At 32.6% G+C, this 20,320-nt stretch overlaps 2 protein-coding genes across 5 annotated transcripts in view; both read left to right on the forward strand.

The window, feature by feature from the left end:
- The window catches only part of LOC108783444 (ATPase family AAA domain-containing protein 2), a 15,921-nt gene extending 1,494 nt beyond the window's left edge, over positions 1-14,427 (forward strand). The window contains exons 4-16 of the mRNA XM_018552014.1: positions 288-459; positions 543-609; positions 723-972; positions 2,927-3,141; positions 3,233-3,525; positions 3,709-4,026; positions 4,110-4,291; positions 4,391-4,577; positions 4,865-5,343; positions 5,420-5,605; positions 6,076-6,940; positions 7,051-7,118; positions 13,889-14,427. Of these exons, the coding sequence (XP_018407516.1) occupies positions 288-459; positions 543-609; positions 723-972; positions 2,927-3,141; positions 3,233-3,525; positions 3,709-4,026; positions 4,110-4,291; positions 4,391-4,577; positions 4,865-5,343; positions 5,420-5,605; positions 6,076-6,940; positions 7,051-7,104 (3,268 nt within the window). The 3' untranslated portion in view covers positions 7,105-7,118; positions 13,889-14,427. The remainder of the gene's footprint in view (positions 1-287; positions 460-542; positions 610-722; positions 973-2,926; positions 3,142-3,232; positions 3,526-3,708; positions 4,027-4,109; positions 4,292-4,390; positions 4,578-4,864; positions 5,344-5,419; positions 5,606-6,075; positions 6,941-7,050; positions 7,119-13,888) is intronic.
- A 140-nt stretch (positions 14,428-14,567) lies between these two features.
- LOC108783443 (ATPase family AAA domain-containing protein 2) lies at positions 14,568-19,983 on the forward strand. 4 transcript variants are annotated; one of them, XM_018552009.1, is made up of 12 exons: positions 14,568-14,712; positions 14,830-15,041; positions 15,100-15,248; positions 15,675-15,944; positions 16,046-16,237; positions 16,920-17,101; positions 17,164-17,350; positions 17,420-17,605; positions 18,311-18,443; positions 18,524-18,619; positions 18,690-18,794; positions 19,554-19,982. In XM_018552009.1, exons 2-12 carry the CDS (start codon positions 14,885-14,887, stop codon positions 19,862-19,864), a joined length of 1,968 nt encoding a protein of 655 aa, XP_018407511.1. In that variant the 5' UTR covers positions 14,568-14,712; positions 14,830-14,884; the 3' UTR covers positions 19,865-19,982. The 4 variants fall into 4 exon arrangements, with proteins under 4 accessions (XP_018407511.1, XP_018407514.1, XP_018407515.1 ...); XM_018552011.1 differs by having other exon boundaries at positions 14,690-14,743; XM_018552012.1 differs by lacking the exon at positions 18,690-18,794 and having other exon boundaries at positions 19,554-19,983.
- The last annotated feature ends 337 nt before the right edge of the window (positions 19,984-20,320 follow it).

The following is a 20,320-nucleotide window of genomic DNA, read 5'->3' on the forward strand; positions in this document are numbered from 1 at the left end:
TTATATGTATATATATATATATATATGAAGATGTATCAAAAATATGGAAACAGTTGAATATCTCAAAGCAAAATCTTCTTAAGAAAAATGTTTCAGACAAAAGTTGTAGAACTTAAAAAGATCTATTCACTGATTACATCCCTTTGACCTTGGATTGCATTGCCAATACCAGTTTTCTACTGTTTCCATACTTTTGACACACCCTGTGTGTGTATATATTGTGTATATATATATATTTTTTTAGTAGATGTATGTAATATAATTAACATTAAACTCTGCTTCCTTAGAACAAGAAAGTCTGATAGCCCAAACAGATTTAGAGAAGGTCCTGTAACCAGATTATGTGGAAATGTAGTTGAAAAAACTGAAAAGCCCAAAGTAGAGCAAGAGGAGGCAGATGATGTTAGCTCACACGAAAGTGAAAAACCAGATAACAATGACAATTCTGAAAATGAAGACGTAAGCAAATTTTTGTATCTCATTTTCCTATCGTCGAATGATGATCTGTAAATTTATGTATCTTTTATTTATGTTATTTTTAGGGATTTGAGGATATGTATACGCGCATTAAGAGGACAAGACGTACGACTCAACGACAACTGCCAAGAGGTAAGTAGAAGATTTAGATTTGCCGGCACTACAGTATAATGCACGCGTATTTAATTTCTTTCAAAATATAACATGATTTATTTATGTATTTATACACTTATTTATATATGCAGTGGTGGATAGTGATTTAAGCGAATCTTCGGATTCTCCTGGGCCTAGGAAGTATAGTTTACGTCAAAAAAAGCCTACTGTAGATAGGTTTCAAGCTAATGTAGAACCAGTTAGGCGTTCTATTAGAGCCCTTAGAAGTGTCCTCAGCAATTCGATGAGAAGAAGGAAGCATAGAAGTAAGAGTACAAGTTCTGCTGATTCCAGTGACTCTGAGCCTCAGCGTTATGACAAAAAGAAAGTAAAAAAAGCAAGGTATTTATCAGGAAAAAAATTGTTGTTATGCAATGTTTTTTATTAATCCTTACCATGTAAACGCTTTTGTAGTACCTATTTCGTATAAATGGCAGTTAATATCCGGTGTGTTTTTTTAATGGATTAAATGTTCAAAAAATATTAAAAATATTTAAATACAAGGACTCTTAATATAAAAATGACAGTTGTGTAATATAAGAGGACTAATAAGAGTCAAATAAATAATTCGTCAAAATTTCAAATAAAGTGACGAGCTACATTCTGATTGTAAATTTTACTTTAATAAGTTGACAACTTGATATTACATTACACAACGTGTGCATTACATGTTTCGGCTATATGATTCAGTCCTCTTTGGATGCTCAAATAAACTTATATAACAAAAATCTACCTTATTATATTATAAAACGCAATATCGATATAAAATTAAGTTATATTTCGAAGAAAAAAGATACGATGGACATTCTGGACAAGATAAAATCGTCTTTATTCAACAAACGATTGAAACTGTGTTTTACCATGTTCTGATGGGAGAGAAGAGAGAAAAAAAATTTATTTTATATAATTTAAGTAAAGAATGAAGCATTCCATAAAACATGTCTAGCTGTTAAAAAACTCTATTGTCCATAACATATAAATAGTAAATAGAACGTCAAAGGTCATCATCTCGCAAATGCAATTGAAGTCAAGAAAGATGGTCACATAATTGTACAATGCCAAAAATTAAAAAAGAAATTTGATTATCATTGTGAACTAGACATGTCTAATTCTTATGATTGTCGCTACAATATTGCAATACTACACTGATGTGTAGGTTTCGGAAGCACCCTGTACATGCAGCGGCAGTTTTGTTTAATATCTAATATCATAGCACGCGCGTACGTCACATGGACAGATAACTTTATAATCAACGCTTATGATTAGTTAAACTTTAAACGTTTGTACTTAAAAAATTACTTTATACCGAAAAAATTGCTTGCATTTTTATTATTTAATTTTTTTTTTTAAATTACTTTACGGAAAAAATTGACTTACAATTTTATTATTTAATTTTTTACGAAGTTTCACGCTACAGTAAAATTATCCTCAAATTACACTCTACATATATACACGAGGTCTGGATACACCCAAGAGTACCCAACCTTTGCATATATTTTTGGCAATCTACTTTCTTTATTATAGAAAATAGGCATTCAGGATTTAGGAAGGTAGAGAAAAGGATCTTCAGGAGTAGCCTAATCAAACGGAACGATCCAATAGATGTTTAATTGGCAACGATACGCAGATGTGTAAGCGTCAAAAATTCCAAGTGTCGCATTTAGTTTTTTGCTCTTTAACGCGGTTTTTTCAACCAGAAGAAAATAACCAAATATTACACAGGATTATATCTAGTACATACGAAGATCGACAAAGTTGGACAACGCCGTGTTTAGTAAAAAAAACCTTGAATCAGATAAGATGACCGACTCGCTCGATCATTGTGAAATGCGACGCTTACAACTACTTACTATTGCCGATTAAACTGTTGGGTCATGCCGTTTGGCGAAGATATTCCTCAAGATTCCCCTAAATACTAAGTGTCTGTTTTCCAAAATAGAGAGAGGGATGTCTAAGAATAAAAATATGCGCAGAGGTCAAATACTTTTGAGAGACTTCATATATGTTTTACTTGTCAAAATAATCAACAAACACAGAAAAATTGTTCTTATACAAATATGCGTTGCATATAAATGCTGAGAATCAATTTTGTTAGGACAAAATAACCGCTGCTTAGCAAGAAAAAATGATGCACACTACCGGGTTTTCATTGACACTTTTCCCCACAAGTTTTTTTTAGGAGCACAACGCCTACACCCATTTGTTTTCAAAATATTCATAATTTAAAAAATCACCTAAACAAATGACCTCCGTTCACATGCTGAGGATTAATAAAAATATCGATTATTTTCTGCAGACAATCGGCTATACCACAAGGCGGTCCACCAGATCGAAAAGCTGACATAAATCCCATCACTTTAGACACTAACATTAGATTTAATGACGTCGGAGGTCTGGAAACCCACATTCACTGCCTTAAGGAGATGGTCATCTTTCCTATGATGTATCCAGACGTTTTTGAGAGATATGATGTTACCCCACCGAAGGGTGTATTGTTCCATGGTCCGCCAGGTATGTACAGAAACAAACCTATTGTTTTAAAGTGCAATATAATAAAAATTTATTTTAATTCTTGTTTGTTTAACATGGACATTTATTTTAGGGACTGGAAAGACATTAATAGCTAGAGCACTAGCAAATGAATGCAGTCAAGGCAATAAGAAGATGGCATTTTTCATGAGGAAAGGAGCAGACTGTCTATCAAAGTGGGTTGGGGAATCAGAACGACAATTGAGATTATTATTTGAACAGGCTCAACAAATGAAACCGTCCATAATATTTTTTGACGAAATAGATGGTCTGGCACCTGTTAGAAGTACCAAGCAGGATCAGATACATGCTAGTATCGTATCCACGCTCTTAGCACTTATGGATGGTCTCAGTGATAGGGGACAGGTAATAAAAATGTTCTTCGATGGCGCTACTTCTTGTTCAATTTTCATTTCGAACAACTTTTGTTTTTTCTAAAACTTATGCATTGTTGCTGAGCTTTCCATCATCTCAGAAATGATATTAGAAGATTAATACACTAAATACTTTTGATAGAAATTTTTATCTTTTCCTTTTTATTTGTTAAAGGTTATAGTTATCGGTGCAACGAACAGAATTGATGCAATCGATCCAGCTCTGCGAAGACCCGGCCGTTTTGATCGCGAACTCTTCTTTCCCTTACCGGCTATGAAAGAAAGATTAGAAATTTTGAAAATTCATGTTAGTAAATGGAAAAATCCACCATCTGATCAATTATTGGAGATACTGGCGGAAAAAGCAACTGGTTATTGCGGCTCAGATTTGAGAGCTTTGTGTACTGAGGCAGTACTGCAGGGGCTAAGGAGAACTTATCCACAAATTTATATGACAAATGATAGACTATTGCTAGATCCAGAGAGAGTTGAAGTACGTTTAGTATGAAAAGAACAATTACTAATCTTAATCGGAATTTTATTTTAGAAGTTAATATTAACTATATTAATTAACAGGTAAAGAAACGTGACTTTATGCAAGCAAATGCTATGCTTATTCCATCATCACATAGAGTAGCTCCATGTGCAGGAAGAAAATTGCAACCTTTTATGGAACCGCTATTAGCACCTCCATTAAAAGAATTACTTAATTTAATAAGAGGAATATTTCCTCAAGGTGTAAATCCTGCAATGGCAAAGTAATTATATTTTTTACATATACATTACATTTGCACATTATAATCAAATAATAATCAAAATATATTCCTTTAAATTGTTATCGTGGTTTCTTTTTATAGAATGAGAAATGCCAAGGGTATCCATCGCCCAAGATTATTGATCTCAGGTGGTAGTCTATCCGAGGGTCAGGGACCTCATTTAGCTCAAGCATTACTATATTGTATGGAACATTTGCCAGTTCAGATTTTAGATGTCAGCACATTGTTTGCAGAAAGTGCTCGATCGCCGGAAGAAACTTGCGTGCAGGTTGTATTATATAACTTGCTACATTAAACTTAAACATATTTGCTCACAAGTTTCAAAGCTCTAACTTCATAAAAATTGAAAATGATATAATAAAAATAATTTGATTTTAAATATGATATAAATATATATAGATATATTACATATAAATGAAAAATTAAATTATTATTTGTTTTAATTTTTCATTTATATGCGATTTTTTATATTTATTATATTAAAAAAAAGAAGTATTTTAATAGTTGAATATTATTGATAAATATTAATAATTGTATTTTTTTTTAATATTATAGGTATTTAATGAAGCTGTTAGGAACGTACCGTCCATTATTTACATTCGGTCGATTAATCAGTGGTGGCCTCTCGTGCCAGAAACAGTGAAAGCAGTTTTCCTGTGCCGTATCGCAGCATTGGATCCTTCATTACCAATTTTAATTCTCGCAACGAGTGATGCAACGTATCAAGATCTCCCCAATCAACTAAAAAGCTTGTTTAGTGAATTACGTGGAGAGGTGTATTCCATGAAGACTCCTACTACTGAACAAAGAAAAAAATTTTTCCGGCCCATTTTTGTTATTCAGAGTCTAAGACAGCCACAGATCAAAAGCAACAAAATAGAGGTTTTAGAAACACTGCCATTAGCGCCAGATCCATTGCCAAAGAAACTAACGGAAGAGGAGAAGCAGATCATGTACGAGAAAGATGAAATATCTCTGAGAGAATTACGAATTTTCTTGAGAGAAATATGCGCTAAATTAGCGAGAAATCGACAGTAAGTTCGTATAAATTATTTTCAGTTTTTTTTTTCACAGTATATCAGAAGATTTTAATGAAATAATGTGTTTCAGATTTTTCATGTTCACGAAACCGGTGGACACGGAAGAAGTGCCGGATTACAATCTAATAATAAAACAGCCTATGGATTTGGAAACAATGATGACCAAGATTGACATGAACTGCTATCTATGCGCCCGCGAATTTCTTGACGATATTGATCTCATATGTAGAAATGCTCTAGAATATAACCCAGACAGGTCAGTAACTGAATCAGAATGCAATCTTTTTAAAATTTCTCGCCGGTCAAGGAAAACAATCATACGAATCTTTGTGCGAGAATTATATCTCCGTTACAGAAGCAGTTATTGATATTGTGTTATAACATGAAGTTTTTCTCTAGCAATATATACTGTCTTTTTCTATACTGACATTTCATATTGTGTGTTTTCATGTCAGCTTACGTGATAGGCCCTCCCTCGGAATATTAAAGAGGTAGTTGAGCTTTTTGCTGTTTATCCGTAATGCTGTTATCGCTCCGTAGATAATAGTGGTTTTCAATTTAGAGCGCACCATAATCGTTGTTGTTTTGCTAGACACACCATTATGACTAATTCACCACGCATCATTGAAGACCACTCCCATTAGTCATCATGCTTTCTATCAATGGAATGCTAGAATACATTTTTTTTTTTATATGTTAATAACATGTTACGTTCTCTTTCCACAGGGACCCTGCGGATAAATTAATAAGACATCGAGCGTGTTCTTTGCGTGATAACGCTTATGCTTTAATAAAAGCTGAATTGGACTCTGATTTCGAGGACAAGTGTCGCGAAATTTCGAAGACTCGTCGAATTTTAGAAAGCAATTGTGATAATGAAAGAAACAAGAATTCCAAGCTGGAATCTAGTTCCACAAATGAGCGAACGGAAAAGAAGGAGTCTATAAATTCTAGTCATTCTCTCGTTGTGAATGGAAAGAAATTTGGTAGTTCGAGGAAGCGTAAAATACCCGCTTGGGCTCGCGGTTACGTAAAGAAGGTCCATAAGAAGAGGAAAATCGCTTTCGGTGAGAACGCTACTGAAACAGTTGCGAATAAATCGGTAAACAATGAAACTACTACTAGTATTGATTTAGAAAAATTTCAAGAATTTGAAACTGAGGCGAATAATGTTTTAAACGGACATATGGGATTGTTTGATAATACCGATTCCGAGAACGATTCACAAAATGAGAATTCAAAGGGAAGTCAAAACTGCACTGCGACAGATCAACGAATAGATAATCTCGATCAAATGGAAATATGCTTCATAGAGGAAGAGAAGCCAATAGGAAATGGTGATTCGAGTTCGTCATCTCGACGCGAAAGCATGGACGAATTATCTTTTGCTATTGAAAGTGATACTAGCCGGGATAAGATTGAAGAAAACGAGAAAATCGTAGTTGATAAAAGCGAACTTGACAATGCCTGGCATTTTACCGTTGAAATAACAAAAGACTTTCCTGTCGAGGTATTGTGCGATATTTATGTACAACTAAGCAGATGCATTGGAAAATATGCTCAGAAATACGATAGAAAATCACTGCCAAAGGTAAATATACCTTGTATTGTAAAAGCTACAGAAACTATAAAACAATGAAAATACTAGTTAATTCAACTGGATATAAAAAAATGTATGTTAACAAACATCGTTATTTTCAGGACTTGCTCAAGGAAGTGGAAAAATTTACAGAGTACAAGTCACAACGTCAGTAGAGTATAGTGCACAGGTATGAAAGAAAATGCATATTATTACTCGTAACAAAACAAACGTATTACATTATTACGCCATTGTAACACCAGCTACACATCAGATCTTTTTTTGTATATTTATACTGCTCGTAAAGCTGGATACTATCATTGTTGTATCAAATGGAACTTTGGAATCCTATATTTCTTACAATTAGTTATTATACTGCCAATTTTTAGGTGAATAACACAGCATGTATCTGCAAAGCTATTGCATTTGTAAGATAAAAGGCAATTAATTTTAGTTGAACATTAAGTTCCAGATATGTTAGATTGGATTTTGTACATATTCTAAAAATACTGTAACTGTTCAATCCAAGCGATTATTTGATAGTTCATAAACAAAAAATAAGATAAAACCATAAATCTTGATCATGCATATATATGGGGCTGAAATAATAAGAAAGTTAAATTGCCGTTTTTTATTGCTGCCGTTTGTATACATATCTTTTTCATAAAATTAATTTGATTTAATTTAATAAATGGCTTGTGTAAATTTGATTCATTATTATTAGCTTGATGATGATAATATTATTGCGTATTAAGACTCCTACGGATCGATTGTATATATTTGTCGACGTCTCTCACTTTTCGCGTTTTCATCTCACATGAAGAAACGCGCGATTAGGTATGATCAAAGTGAAAATGCGATATCTCTATGTTCTCGGGAATAGAATGAAATATATTACGAGAATAAATTTATTGCAATTTTGAACAAGTAAGACCTTTCGGCTTAATTTCGAGCCATCTTCAGTATGTCTAAATAATTCCATACAGTTGGATCTTTCATGGCGAATTTTTAATATATTTTATGTTAATAATTACGCACATTATTATGTACAATTCATAACAAAGCATAATATAGTATATTTAGGTATGTACTTAACATGTACAATTTTTGAAATGTACTGTCAGGAATATCAAATGGATCTTGAGTTCTCGTAATTGCCTTCTTATTATAATAAATTTAAATTTTTTGCGAATATGGTTATTCTCGTTTTTATCTTCCTCCTTGCAAAGAAGCATAAAAATGTAATTAATTAATTACATAATAAATGCTTCAAATAAGACAAATTTCGAACAATTTCGGCACACTTTGGCATAATTTTTCCAAAATTCTTGCCGAGCAATCTCACATGAGAAATACCGCATTCTCACTATAATGAAAATCAAGTGAGAGCTCATTTTTATCATTCACATTAGGTTTTAAAATACGCAATCGACACTTTTGGGGTGCGTTCGAAAATCTACTTGTCGGGTAGAGTAAGGTTGAATATGGGTAAACATAAAACTCGATCAGAGTAACACTAAGCCCAGATCTACAATAGATTTTTAAGCCTTATGCCATAAAGAATGAGCAAATTATAGTCGATTATTCTCCTATTTAACTGTAATTGGTCAATTTCTTACGGCTTAAGGTTCAAATTATTTATTGTAGATCCGAACTACTTAATAGGCCTTCTACAATCAGCGATAAATCAGAAGAAACTAAAAATTAACGACTGTGATTGGTTCGATTCTAGCTTATGACTTATAATTTATGATCTGTGGCTTATTGTAAAAGGCTCATTAAAGTTCAACGATTTTCCGAACGCATAAGGCTGGGTCCACAACTTCGCTTTAAGAGGCCCTAAGCCGTAAAGCCATAAGAAATTGACGAATCACAGTAGATTATTTTTCTCGCATTCAACTATGATTGGTCAGTTTCTTACGGCTTTACGGCTTAGGGCCTTTTAAAGCGAGATTGTGGACCCAGTCTAAGGTAAAATACTTAAGTAATATAATGGCAGAAATTATGGTTGAAATAGATATTATTTTGCAATGACAGCTAACCATATATTTGAAATATTTTCGAATGTTATGAGAGAAATTGAAAATGCCGAAAGTGACGACGATAATTTTGAAGTGGTTATTTTAATAGAAAATATTCAACGAATTAGAGGAAAACAGAAAACGCCTGCACATATAAAAGATTATATAGAAAATGTAATTCTTCGATATACTAGTCAACAATTTCGGCATCATTTTCGAATGAAACCTGAAATTTTTGAAATTCTCGAAAATCATCTAGGACCATTGTTATCTAATTCTGAAGCCTTAGGACGTCCAGTCATATCTATACGTACACCTATACACGTTTTTTAAATAAAATTTGTAAAAACAACCATAGAAAATAAAAGTTAGTAATTACCATGTGGATCAATTAATAACATAATGGCATTTTGAATAATCAAATCTCCGTTTTCTATACGGTAGGGAATGTATTGCCCTAATCGAATTAATGAGAGCTGTGATGTTCTTAGTCATCTCAGTTCGTTTCATTTTTATATCACTTCGCGCCAAGATAGTAGGACGGTTAAACGAGTTACTCTGTCAATCTCTGAAAATTCGGAAATGAAAAAGCGACCCTGGAATATAATTTAGTGATTTTACTCGATATTTTCGAACGCACCCTTGAGTAGTTATTACAGTCATATTGAACTGTGACGTCGAAAACAGGAAATGATACATTACTTTTTGTACGTGTCATTTGTAAATAAAAACAATTTGGACAAAACGAAATAATAAGATTGTTTTAAAACAATTGTAAAAATGTTATGGGATCTTCCAATGATAGTTCTAAAAAAAAGATTATGGTGTAACCTTTTTTCTTTCCTTCTTGCTATCCATTTGTAAATCTATATTTTTTAGATCTACTTAATTTGTATTCAAACATGATTAGAAGTAACAAAGATGTACATCTTTTAATCTTCGATCTTAACGTTTAATGGGTGCATCCAGAAGCACGACCGCTCATTGAGCGTACAGTGAGCTTTTTTATCTGATTAGCATATTCCATTAGATCTAAAAATATAAACCAAATAGGTACAAGAGCTCACTGAGCGCTCAGTGAGTGGTCGTGTTTCTGGATGCACCCAATGCGTAGTTTAAGGCCGGAATCAGACTACGCATTGAAGATATTGAGATTGAAGATTAAAAATTGAAATTTGACCAATGAGGATAAAGAAATTTTAATTTCTATTATTTTAATTGGCCAAATTTCAATCTTTCAATCGTCAATCTCGATCTTTAACGCGTAGTTTGATTTCAGCCTAATTCCGGCCTAACAAAATTTCAGAAACGATGTTAAACTGTAGGTCCCAAATGATTATACAATCAGCGTATGCATATGAGAAAAGCATCACGCTCGGCCACAAACAATAAGGCTAAGAAGAAGGAGGAATAAGAATAGCCTTCATTCATTTTTACAATATAATTGTTTTAAAGCGATCTTATCATTTTGGTTTTGTCCAAAGGGTCTGTACTTTATTACAAATGGCACGTAATAAAAATTAACGTCATGATTCAATATGGCTGTGGTGACTAGAGAGGAGTCTTAAAACTTTTCAATTTCGAAATTATATCATTTTTATATATCATAATGGATGTGATAAAAATGATAAAACAAATAAGATAAAAGTAGCAAATTGCTAATGTTCTTGCATAATATTCCTTTAGAAAATATGGACTATTATTTTTAAACGTTCGTTCAAAAGATTTCAGATTAAATATAGAAGATCTAATTAAAAACTTATCTGACAATATATAATATGTATAACGCAAGAGGATACAAGTTTTTAATTTAATCTTCAGTCACTTAATATATTATATACACATACTTTATATGTATAAAGACACATTACACATTTTGCAAAGTATATATTTTTCTTTCAAATAGTTACATTATATTAATCGTACAGGGTGAGAAAAAAATACCGGAACTCTGAAATATCTCGAAAAATATATGTTTTGTATAAATTAGAATTATCTGTTCCAGATAAAAGTTATAGGATTTGAAAAGGTTTATCTACCGATCTTATCAGTTTGACTTTGGCGATCCAAGGTACAAACAGATAGACCTCTTTAAACCTTACAACTTTTATCTGAAAGTTTTCTGTAAAACTTAATATCTTTTTGAGATTTTTTGAAGTCCCGGTATTTTTTTCTCACACTGTATAAGAGATAATGAAAACACTAGAATTGGTACATTGTGTACACACACGCACTTAATTATATTTTAATTTAATTTAATCTTTACTAAGTAAAGACATTAATACGGTGATAGAGTGCAAAAAAAAGTTTAGATAGTTTTTTTTTATATTGTTAGACAAGTTTGTCATTTTATTAAATTGCTATTTAGTATTTAGAATTATTTCAGATATTCATTTTTTGAATTTGAATAAAAAATTACAAGCGTAGGAAAAATTGAAACGTGTTTTTCCTTAAATTTGTTATACATACTCTAAATCTTTCTTTTAAAGTGAAATCTCATTCCTAAAGACTGAAAATAAAGCCTTGGAAAAGAGTGAAAATATTTTTACTCTTAAACTAGAGTGGGAGATTTTCACTCTTTACACTCTTTACAGGAATGAGATTTTATTCTTTTAAAGTAAAATTTTACTTTTTTGAAGTGAAGTTACTCTGAGAAACGAAGTCTCACTAAAAAAAGAAATGAGATGTTATTCTTTTAAAATTAATTTTACTCCAAAAAAAGTGAAAATCTGCCACTGTTGTTCAAGAATTAAAAAAATTTCATTTATTTTTGAAAACTGGCTTAATTTTCACTCCAAACAATTTAGAGATTGTGGTTTTTTCTTCGTGTATCAAAATATACCTCGCGAATACAGAATGTATCAATTCAAATTATTACTTATAGGATAAGATGGTATACTTGACGTATAAAAATGATCAAAGCTTATTATCTCAGGAGAAAAAATTCATATACAAAACATTTTAATTTTACATTAAACATTAAATTTTTTAATATTAAATTATAAAAGTTATATTCGATGTCTAAAGAAATATGAAGACTTCTTCTTTACTTAATGGCTTTTTCTTCTCGAAATTGTAAAAAGAGATTGATATAGCTCGACTACGTCTTAATAAAGTCGAAAAATAATATACTGAAGAAATGTGAAGTAGTAGACATATATCTATCTATATAACTATATTGTTTCAAAACTCTGTTATCTTTTTAATTGAATAATTGTTCTAGTTAAATGTGCTTTTTCTTGTGCGACGATAACTTTTGATCCATCCGTATTAATGCAATTCATACGAAATAACTTAAGGTGTATTCGAAATGTGACTAGTAATCTGCAATTTAAATAGACCAAAGTTGTAAAAAGGATAAGGTTTAACTCATTGAAGATGGAAACAGGGAATTTAATATACACACACACACACACACACACACACACACACACAAACTATAAATATGAAATACCTCGATAAAAAAAATATATATATGATGCACTGGCGGCAGTCAGTCATGTTTAGAACGGTTTCGAAGACTCTTAAAAAAGTGAATGATTTTAAAATAACCAAATTAATCGTTCGCGCGTTAGATTCCCAAAAGTGAGCCGCGACAATTATATGGCAAATGTTTAGATTGGGATTTAAATTGACGACAAAAAATTTTTTTAATTTGTCAAAAGAAATAAACATCAAGTTTTAAAATTTTAAATAATAATGGAAGGGAATATAAAACGTTGAGACTTCTAGTCGGTTCTAGGCATTCTTTAATATCTGGCCGTCGCTCTACAAAATATCCCAGGACTATCGCACTTTCTTCTTATTTGATTTTCTTGTTTTATTTTCTCGACCTTTTGATTTTTGTACCTGTTCATAATCCGGAAGTGAAACAAATAAAATTTTTAATAGTTCACAACTTTACTAAAACTAATGTCTTGGTTTAGGGGGGAAAAAAAAAAACTGCCGTTCTTATTATTCAGAAATCCAAATATTCATGTTCGAGAAGAACTGTGACGATTCTGGGAGACTTTGTGTTATATGTATGTACATGTATAAATATTAGCGAATATTTAGGATATAACTTGCCTTCCCCAGATTCGTGTATTGGTTGTGACTTGCTGTAATTGTGAACGATTAGTTACCAGATGAAGTCGTATGCGACGAGACGAAAAACTCGTTTTCACTTAAGCTGTTCCGAACAGCCTGAGAAAAGCAGATTCTCTTCAATAACCGTTTAAACAATACATCGGAGGCAACATACATACAGGGCGCAATCCATCCTTTACTGTTCAAATCATACAATCGAATAGGAGCTATAGTAAATAAACTCTGTCAATAAATCTCTCATGTGATCCACGAGTAATATCTTAGGGATATTATTGTTAAGATGTAACATTTTTTTTTTGCAAGAGCGTGATTTAAGAAGTAATCTACAAATTTTGTTGATAGCATATCCGTTTCTTGCGTCAGGTGATGCATTCGTAGCGGCAAAATTTTTGTAATTAGCATGATAAGAATTCGTTTTATTCGGCGATTGGATCATTCGTCGAAATTCGATTGTATTACTTGCGAAGTTTTTTAGTAAGTAGAATCAAAAAGACTGAGGTTTAAAAAAGGAAAAAAGGAAAAAGAAACGCTCGCTTTTCCCAGCGTTCGTATTATGCATACGACGTATACATACATTCTCGATCCTCAGCCTCGTTTGAAAACGAAGAAGGATGAAAAGAAAGGAAAAAGAAGAATTGCTTCATGTGAATTATCATCGATTCTCTTTCGACGGGGATCGTACGAGAATCCGGTATTTGCCAAAGAAGCTAACGACAGATAATGCATTAGCAAAACCTCACACCTGCATATACATAATTATAACTGTTGCAAAGTGTTCAGATAAAATATGGAAGTTACGCCGTTAAACTCGCAGTCGGACGGATATGTATATATGATTTTTTTCTTCTAGCGATCACAGATTTACATTCCGCACTCGAAGTCACGAATCCGAATGAGACGGTTGTTCTGCGATTACGTTCTTGGTGCTCGTCGGTATGCCGTCGTTTTCACAATACCATCGCATGAAATCCGTATTATACGTATATATATATATATGATATAAACAATGTATGCACTATCGAAAAGCTATCTTGTAAACACTGCCGATTACGGACGAGTCACCATACTACCATCTGTGTTTCTCTTTTTCTTTCTATCTCTTTCTTTCTTCGAATATAACGTCCCTTAAGACTACTCTCTACGAAGAATGATGAAGTATTAACACGCTCGGGCTCGAGCTGTAGCATATCAAGTATCTGGCAATTTTTTCTACTGAACAATGAATGCACGCAGAGTAGATGGTAGCCTTAAGAATTTAGGCGCATACACGATGAAGTTGTAAAAGACGGACGAAAAGCGACGAGATGCATCCACTGCCTTATTTATTTTATCATATAAGTAATACATTTTATTGTCATATATTATAGTGAAATAAAGATTTCGTAATGTAACCGATTAATGGCGTTTTATTCGCATTCCTCTCTGTCCGTTCCTTTATTTTATTTCATTAGGAAGGACTGAAACACACGAGCGTCGTATCGATACGAGAATCGATCCATGCAACTTTCCGTCTGTTAGCTGACGATAATGTCAGGAATAATGTTGAAATTGAGTAGTAGGTTCTCATAACACTCTGAATAACACTTGTGTAAAAATTCCAGTGACAATACTGATCGTAAGATTACCTCAGGATGCACGAATAAATCGTGGATTTCCACCGAGACATCGATGATAGTAATTGACATTTTTATATTGATTATATTGAGTAATTAACATTTTTGTATTGATTATATTGAATTACGTTAATTATACTGAATAATTGATATTTTTATATTGATTATATTGCAACAGAAGTAAACATAGATCGGTTTAGCAGCTGTCCTCGAGTTCTTGAAAAGACAAAAAGATGTCTGGCGCGGTGAAAGATTTCTCCTGCATCGGAGGGTTAGAGAAACATATTAGGATTGTGAAGGAGATGGTTCTATTCCCATTGATGTACGGGGACGTGTACGCTAAATTTAATCTTAGACCGCCACGGGGTTTACTGTTCCACGGTCCTCCAGGTAATGCCAGATGTTTCTTTGTGCAAGATGAATCTCTCTTGCTTTCATTCTTCCCTAGGGACGGGAAAGACTCTCGTAGCCAGCGCATTAGCAACAGAATGCAGCAATTCCGAACGTAAGGTCTCCTTTATCTCGCGCAAAGGTTCTGACTGTCTTAGCAAATGGGTCGGAGAGAGCGAAAAGAAGCTCGAAAAGATTTTCTCTTTGGTCAGTAAAGTTTGGTTCCATGCTCTTATATCATTTTAATCTATTTTAAAGATAAATATTTAAATTTAAGATCAATTTATAATCCTTCAAAACTTGACTATCATAAGCAAATTGTAATGTAAAATTGAAAATTTGCAAAATCATACATATTAATTCAAGGGCCCATATAACACATAAATATCAAATCTTTCCAATACTTAAAAAAATGTTTTCTAAATAAATTAATGCTTTATAAAATATTTTAAAATATTGTTAAAATCTTTAGTAATATATTTTCAAATATTAAAAAAATTATTTTTTTTGAAACATACATTTTCCAGTATTTTTATACAGTTATATCATAGGGAGATTCTCCAGAGATAGTTTTCATAGGAAGTGAGTATCCACTTTTTATCTTTAATTCAAAGAAATTATTTTCTTCTCCAGGCACAACAGACGAAACCGTGTATAATTTTTTTCGACGAAGTCGACGGTCTTGCGCCTGTGAGATCTAGTCGACAGGATTTTGTTCATGCTAGCGTTGTTTCCACCCTCTTGGCTCTGATGGATGGTCTGGACAATAATTCCGAGATCATAGTGATAGGCGCGACTAATAGAATTGATGCGATAGATCCCGCTCTGAGGAGACCCGGCAGATTCGACAAAGAATTGTACTTCCCTCTGCCTTGCTACAGTGCCAGAAAAGAGATACTTTCGGTATCGTTTTGCTATTATAGTAAAAAATATCATAAAAATGTGTATAAGAAAAAAGATAATGATATGAAGAGGAAAACATTAATGTTTTTGTATACAATTAGGTACACATCAAAAGCTGGAAGCAGAAACCGGCACAGAAATTCTTGGCGTATCTGGCATCGAAAACGCTAGGATTCTGTGGCAGCGATCTACAGGCTCTTTGTGCTGAAGCAGTTATGTGCTCGGTTCGCAGAAATTATCCACAGATTTATAATTCCAAGTCTAAGTATCACATCAATGAACGCCATCTCAAAGTAAGACACTTGGTAACAATAAATATTGATTTGATCCTACATAATAAATAAAATACGTTACTTTACAGAAAAAATATGGACCTTATATAGAAATAATTTTTCAATAAAAATATACATATGTTTCATATACAAATATCAGGAAACGCGATAATGTCTTGGCCATGTTCAAAAACTGAAAGACACTACAAGTCTTTATCCCGAGCCACCATAAGTCCATTTTTCGGGGGTGCATAATTACTTAAAATATAAAAAATTTTGAATCGAACGTTATATGTCCTGAAAGGCGGCATTGCCACGAGTAATTTTAGCTAAAAAAATTTTTAATCGATCAAGCCGTTCTGGACATACAAGCGGTATGTCCAGAACCGCTCCGCGCGCAGATCAAATGTCGCTCGAGAGTCGTGCGAGGGGAACAGCGGAATGCGGAGCGATTCAAAAATCGGCCGAAAGTTACATATATTTCATATACGTTCACTTTGAACTGGTACCTTTAATTAATAATATATCAGTTACTTTTCGTGGTAATTTATTATTAGATAAAAAGGTTTATATTTTTTAGTATCTTTTTTTGAACATGGCTTGATCTTTTCATTTTTATGATATGTCATATTATTCTGTACATTTCGTACTATTCTTACGTAAAGTAATAAACGTATCTGTAGGATAAATATTTCTTATCAAGGTGGAAAAGGAAGATTTCTTGAAGGCACGCCAGAACATCGTTCCCGCGTCGCACCGCGTCATCGTTGCCCCGATTAAGAGCTTATCCTTCAGAATCCAACCGTTGTTGCACGAGGATCTGACGGGAATCCTGTCGCGTTTGCAAACGCTCTGTCCAGCCGGCATGCTGACTTCCGACAACATGTAGGTGATATGAAAATATCCAGGGAAGCAAAAATCGAACACTAATAAACATGGGATCGCAGTACAGGTAAGGCCATGTCCAAATCAAGTGCCTGTCCGCGAATTTTGTTGTGCGGTGAAGACGATTCCCACACCCGTCATCTGGGTCCAGCATTACTGCACACCCTGGAACATCTGCCATGTCACATTTTGGACGTTACGACGCTGTTTGAGGAAACGGGCAAGGCGGCGGAAGAAGCTATGATACAAGTAGAAACCACTTGTTTCTTATTTTTGAGCAAAATGTCAAATAAAGTTGTTGTTTTGTTGTGATAACAGAAGATCAAAACCGCGCGACGCACTCTACCAGCGTTACTGTATATGCCTGGGGTCTTGACCTGGTGGGACCTAGTGGATGAGACGGCGAGAGTGGTTTTTACTTCTTTAATGCGTGGTCTCGATCGATCGGTGTACATGCTCGTGCTAATGACCGCTCATTGTCGACATATTAATTTGCCAACGGAGGTTAATATCTCTTTTGTCTTTTCAATACTCTCTTATTTTTTTGAAAATGTTTGATACATTTCTGTCTGCGTTTTGTATATATTCAATACATTAAGGTTTAAAAAATTACAATTCGAAATTGAATATGAGAATAAATCTAACTAAGAAAAATCTTATTTTTGGTCAAAGCGGATCTTAGTACTCAAATGTCATTTCACAGTATAAATTTATATATATACAAATATATAAAATTCTACAAACCACGCCCCGAAATGTTTAGTCTTGAAAATCATTAGCAAGAACTAGAATAGTAATGAATTAAATTGACAAGCGATTTAATAATTTTGATATTTAAGTATTTTATAAGACTTAATAATTTTTAATATTTGATAAAAATATTAATAACTTGATGTTGAGAATCTATAAAAATAATGAGTTTGAAAATCGTAAGAAAGTTTAAACAGTTACCTCGGGATATGAATATGATTTTTTAAGCAAGCATATATATGTATATTCATTAAGATATATATTTTTTTTTCAAAACGGTATATTTAAAAATAGTAGATTGAAAAATTAGAGTGAAAATGAATATTTGTAATCATTTTAGAAAATAGTCAAAATGGATTTAAGCGAATTATCTCTTAAATGACTGATATTTAAATATTGATATATTTTTAATATGCTCATAAGTGCACAATTATTAACCGTTTGCGCCACTTGTCACAGATTGCAGAATTGTATGACGATAATCGCGGCGAAGTATACGAGGTAAAATCGCCTTCGCCTCAAAAGCGACGTTCTTTTTTCAAGCAGTTGTTCAATGGAAAATCCGACAGTCTTTCGGATCGCTCTTCGCAAGGTGATTATTGATACAATATTGATTGAAACAATAACAATGTACAATGTGGTTAATAACATATGAATTTCTAATAAACGCAGCGGATCTGACACCAATCTCGTGCCCGAAGAAGCTCAAGAGCGAGAACAGAAAGTTAAAGAATCACATACATTCTACCGACTCCAGCGGATTGCTAGGTATGTTTCTGAGTACAAGTTTTATGTAAAATATTTACGCATGTTAATGTGCATCGTAATGATCTCTAAGAGATTAGCGCGGCACGCTGCACGACCAGAAAGATGAAAACGCAATCGAAAGCGCGAAATAAGCTCGGAGCAGTACGATCCTCGCACTCGACGTCTTCCAAATCGAGTAATTGCTTTACAATTAATAATCTTATAAGTCCAACCTGTACATGCTCTATTGAAAAAAATTATTACGTCACAAAGTTACATAATGAAATTATTTAATTAAGACAAGTAAATCGTGTAACAAATTGTTCCAAATCAGTACATAATTTTAAATAATGTAATTTTTTAAAAATCACATGATATTAGAAATAATTTCATCCATCATGATTTTATAATGATCCATGTGATATTATAGTTATCGAATTTTAAAGAATTAAATAATAAAAGAAAGAAACATATCATTATGTAACTTTTCAAATTACGTGATATAAAATTTATAAAAAATCACGTACTGATTTGGAACATTCGTTACGTTTTTTTTACTTGACTCAATTACTTGATTTCGTTATGTATCTAATTTTGTAATGTGAAATATATAAAATGAAAAATAAAGGACTCTTTATATAATAATCTAACAAAGAAAGGACAATAAGAATCAGATAGTAAATAAAATAAAATTTGTAATGTGATTTTTTCAATTGGGCGATTTCTTAGAATTGATCGAGTTATTAACACGTGAAATACCTCGCAATGACCCCACCATTGAATATAAAGAATTAGAAAATCGTCCTATAATTTTAATTAAATATCTTATAATTGTTAATACTAATTATAAATAATAAAGAATAATCTATATAATAAATATTAGTAATAAACCCCCTTAATATTCAACAGTATAAATCGCAATGGATTTGCATGCTTTTACGAACTTAATTATTAGGAACGAACATTAAAAGAGAATACAACGCGTCCGGGGAAGGTCCGCCGTCGAAACGGCAAAGATTAACGTCCAGCGCTTCTTCGACCCCATCTAGCACCGAGAAATTGTACAGCTCACAAATTGAGGACTTGGTCGAAACGATTGTCAGATCAACCGATGAGTGGCCGAGTCATCTACTGGAGAGCCTGTTCTCTTCCCTCGAGCTTACAATGGAGAAGAATGGAGATCTATGCACAACGGTGAACGATTACGTTGCTCGTTATGAAGAATTGAAACGAGTTAAAATGCGGATGAAGCAAGATGATGATTAATCATTAATCTGGTCCCTCGTGTAATGTCCAAATTTATCTGTTGTGTTTCACACATTTGTGAAACACGACAGATGAATGGTTATAATGAAAAGTAGAATGTAATATTGTGATGTAATAAATGATGCTGTAACTATTTTATTTTAAAGAATATTTTTTGCACATTTTTTTGCTATTGAATATGTATTCTTAGTATAATTTTCATCATTTTGATGTTACAATTTAATTTTGGTCTTAATTTAATCAATTCTTAAAAGTTAATTGAAGTATAATAAAAAAAATTATGTGATTTAAATTATGTAAATTAAATAAGAAATTTTTATTAAAAAAATTAAATGATTAAATATTTAATAATATTTATCCACATAATACTATACATTTAATTTTATTTAAATTAAAATCGAAAATTAGAATTTATTTATATTTTATTTTTAGTAATTCTGAAATACTTCAAGTTTT

The sequence above is a fragment of the Cyphomyrmex costatus genome, unplaced genomic scaffold (assembly GCF_001594065.2).
Source record: "Cyphomyrmex costatus isolate MS0001 unplaced genomic scaffold, Ccosl1.0 scaffold15, whole genome shotgun sequence".
In the NCBI taxonomy this organism is placed as follows: domain Eukaryota; kingdom Metazoa; phylum Arthropoda; class Insecta; order Hymenoptera; family Formicidae; genus Cyphomyrmex; species Cyphomyrmex costatus.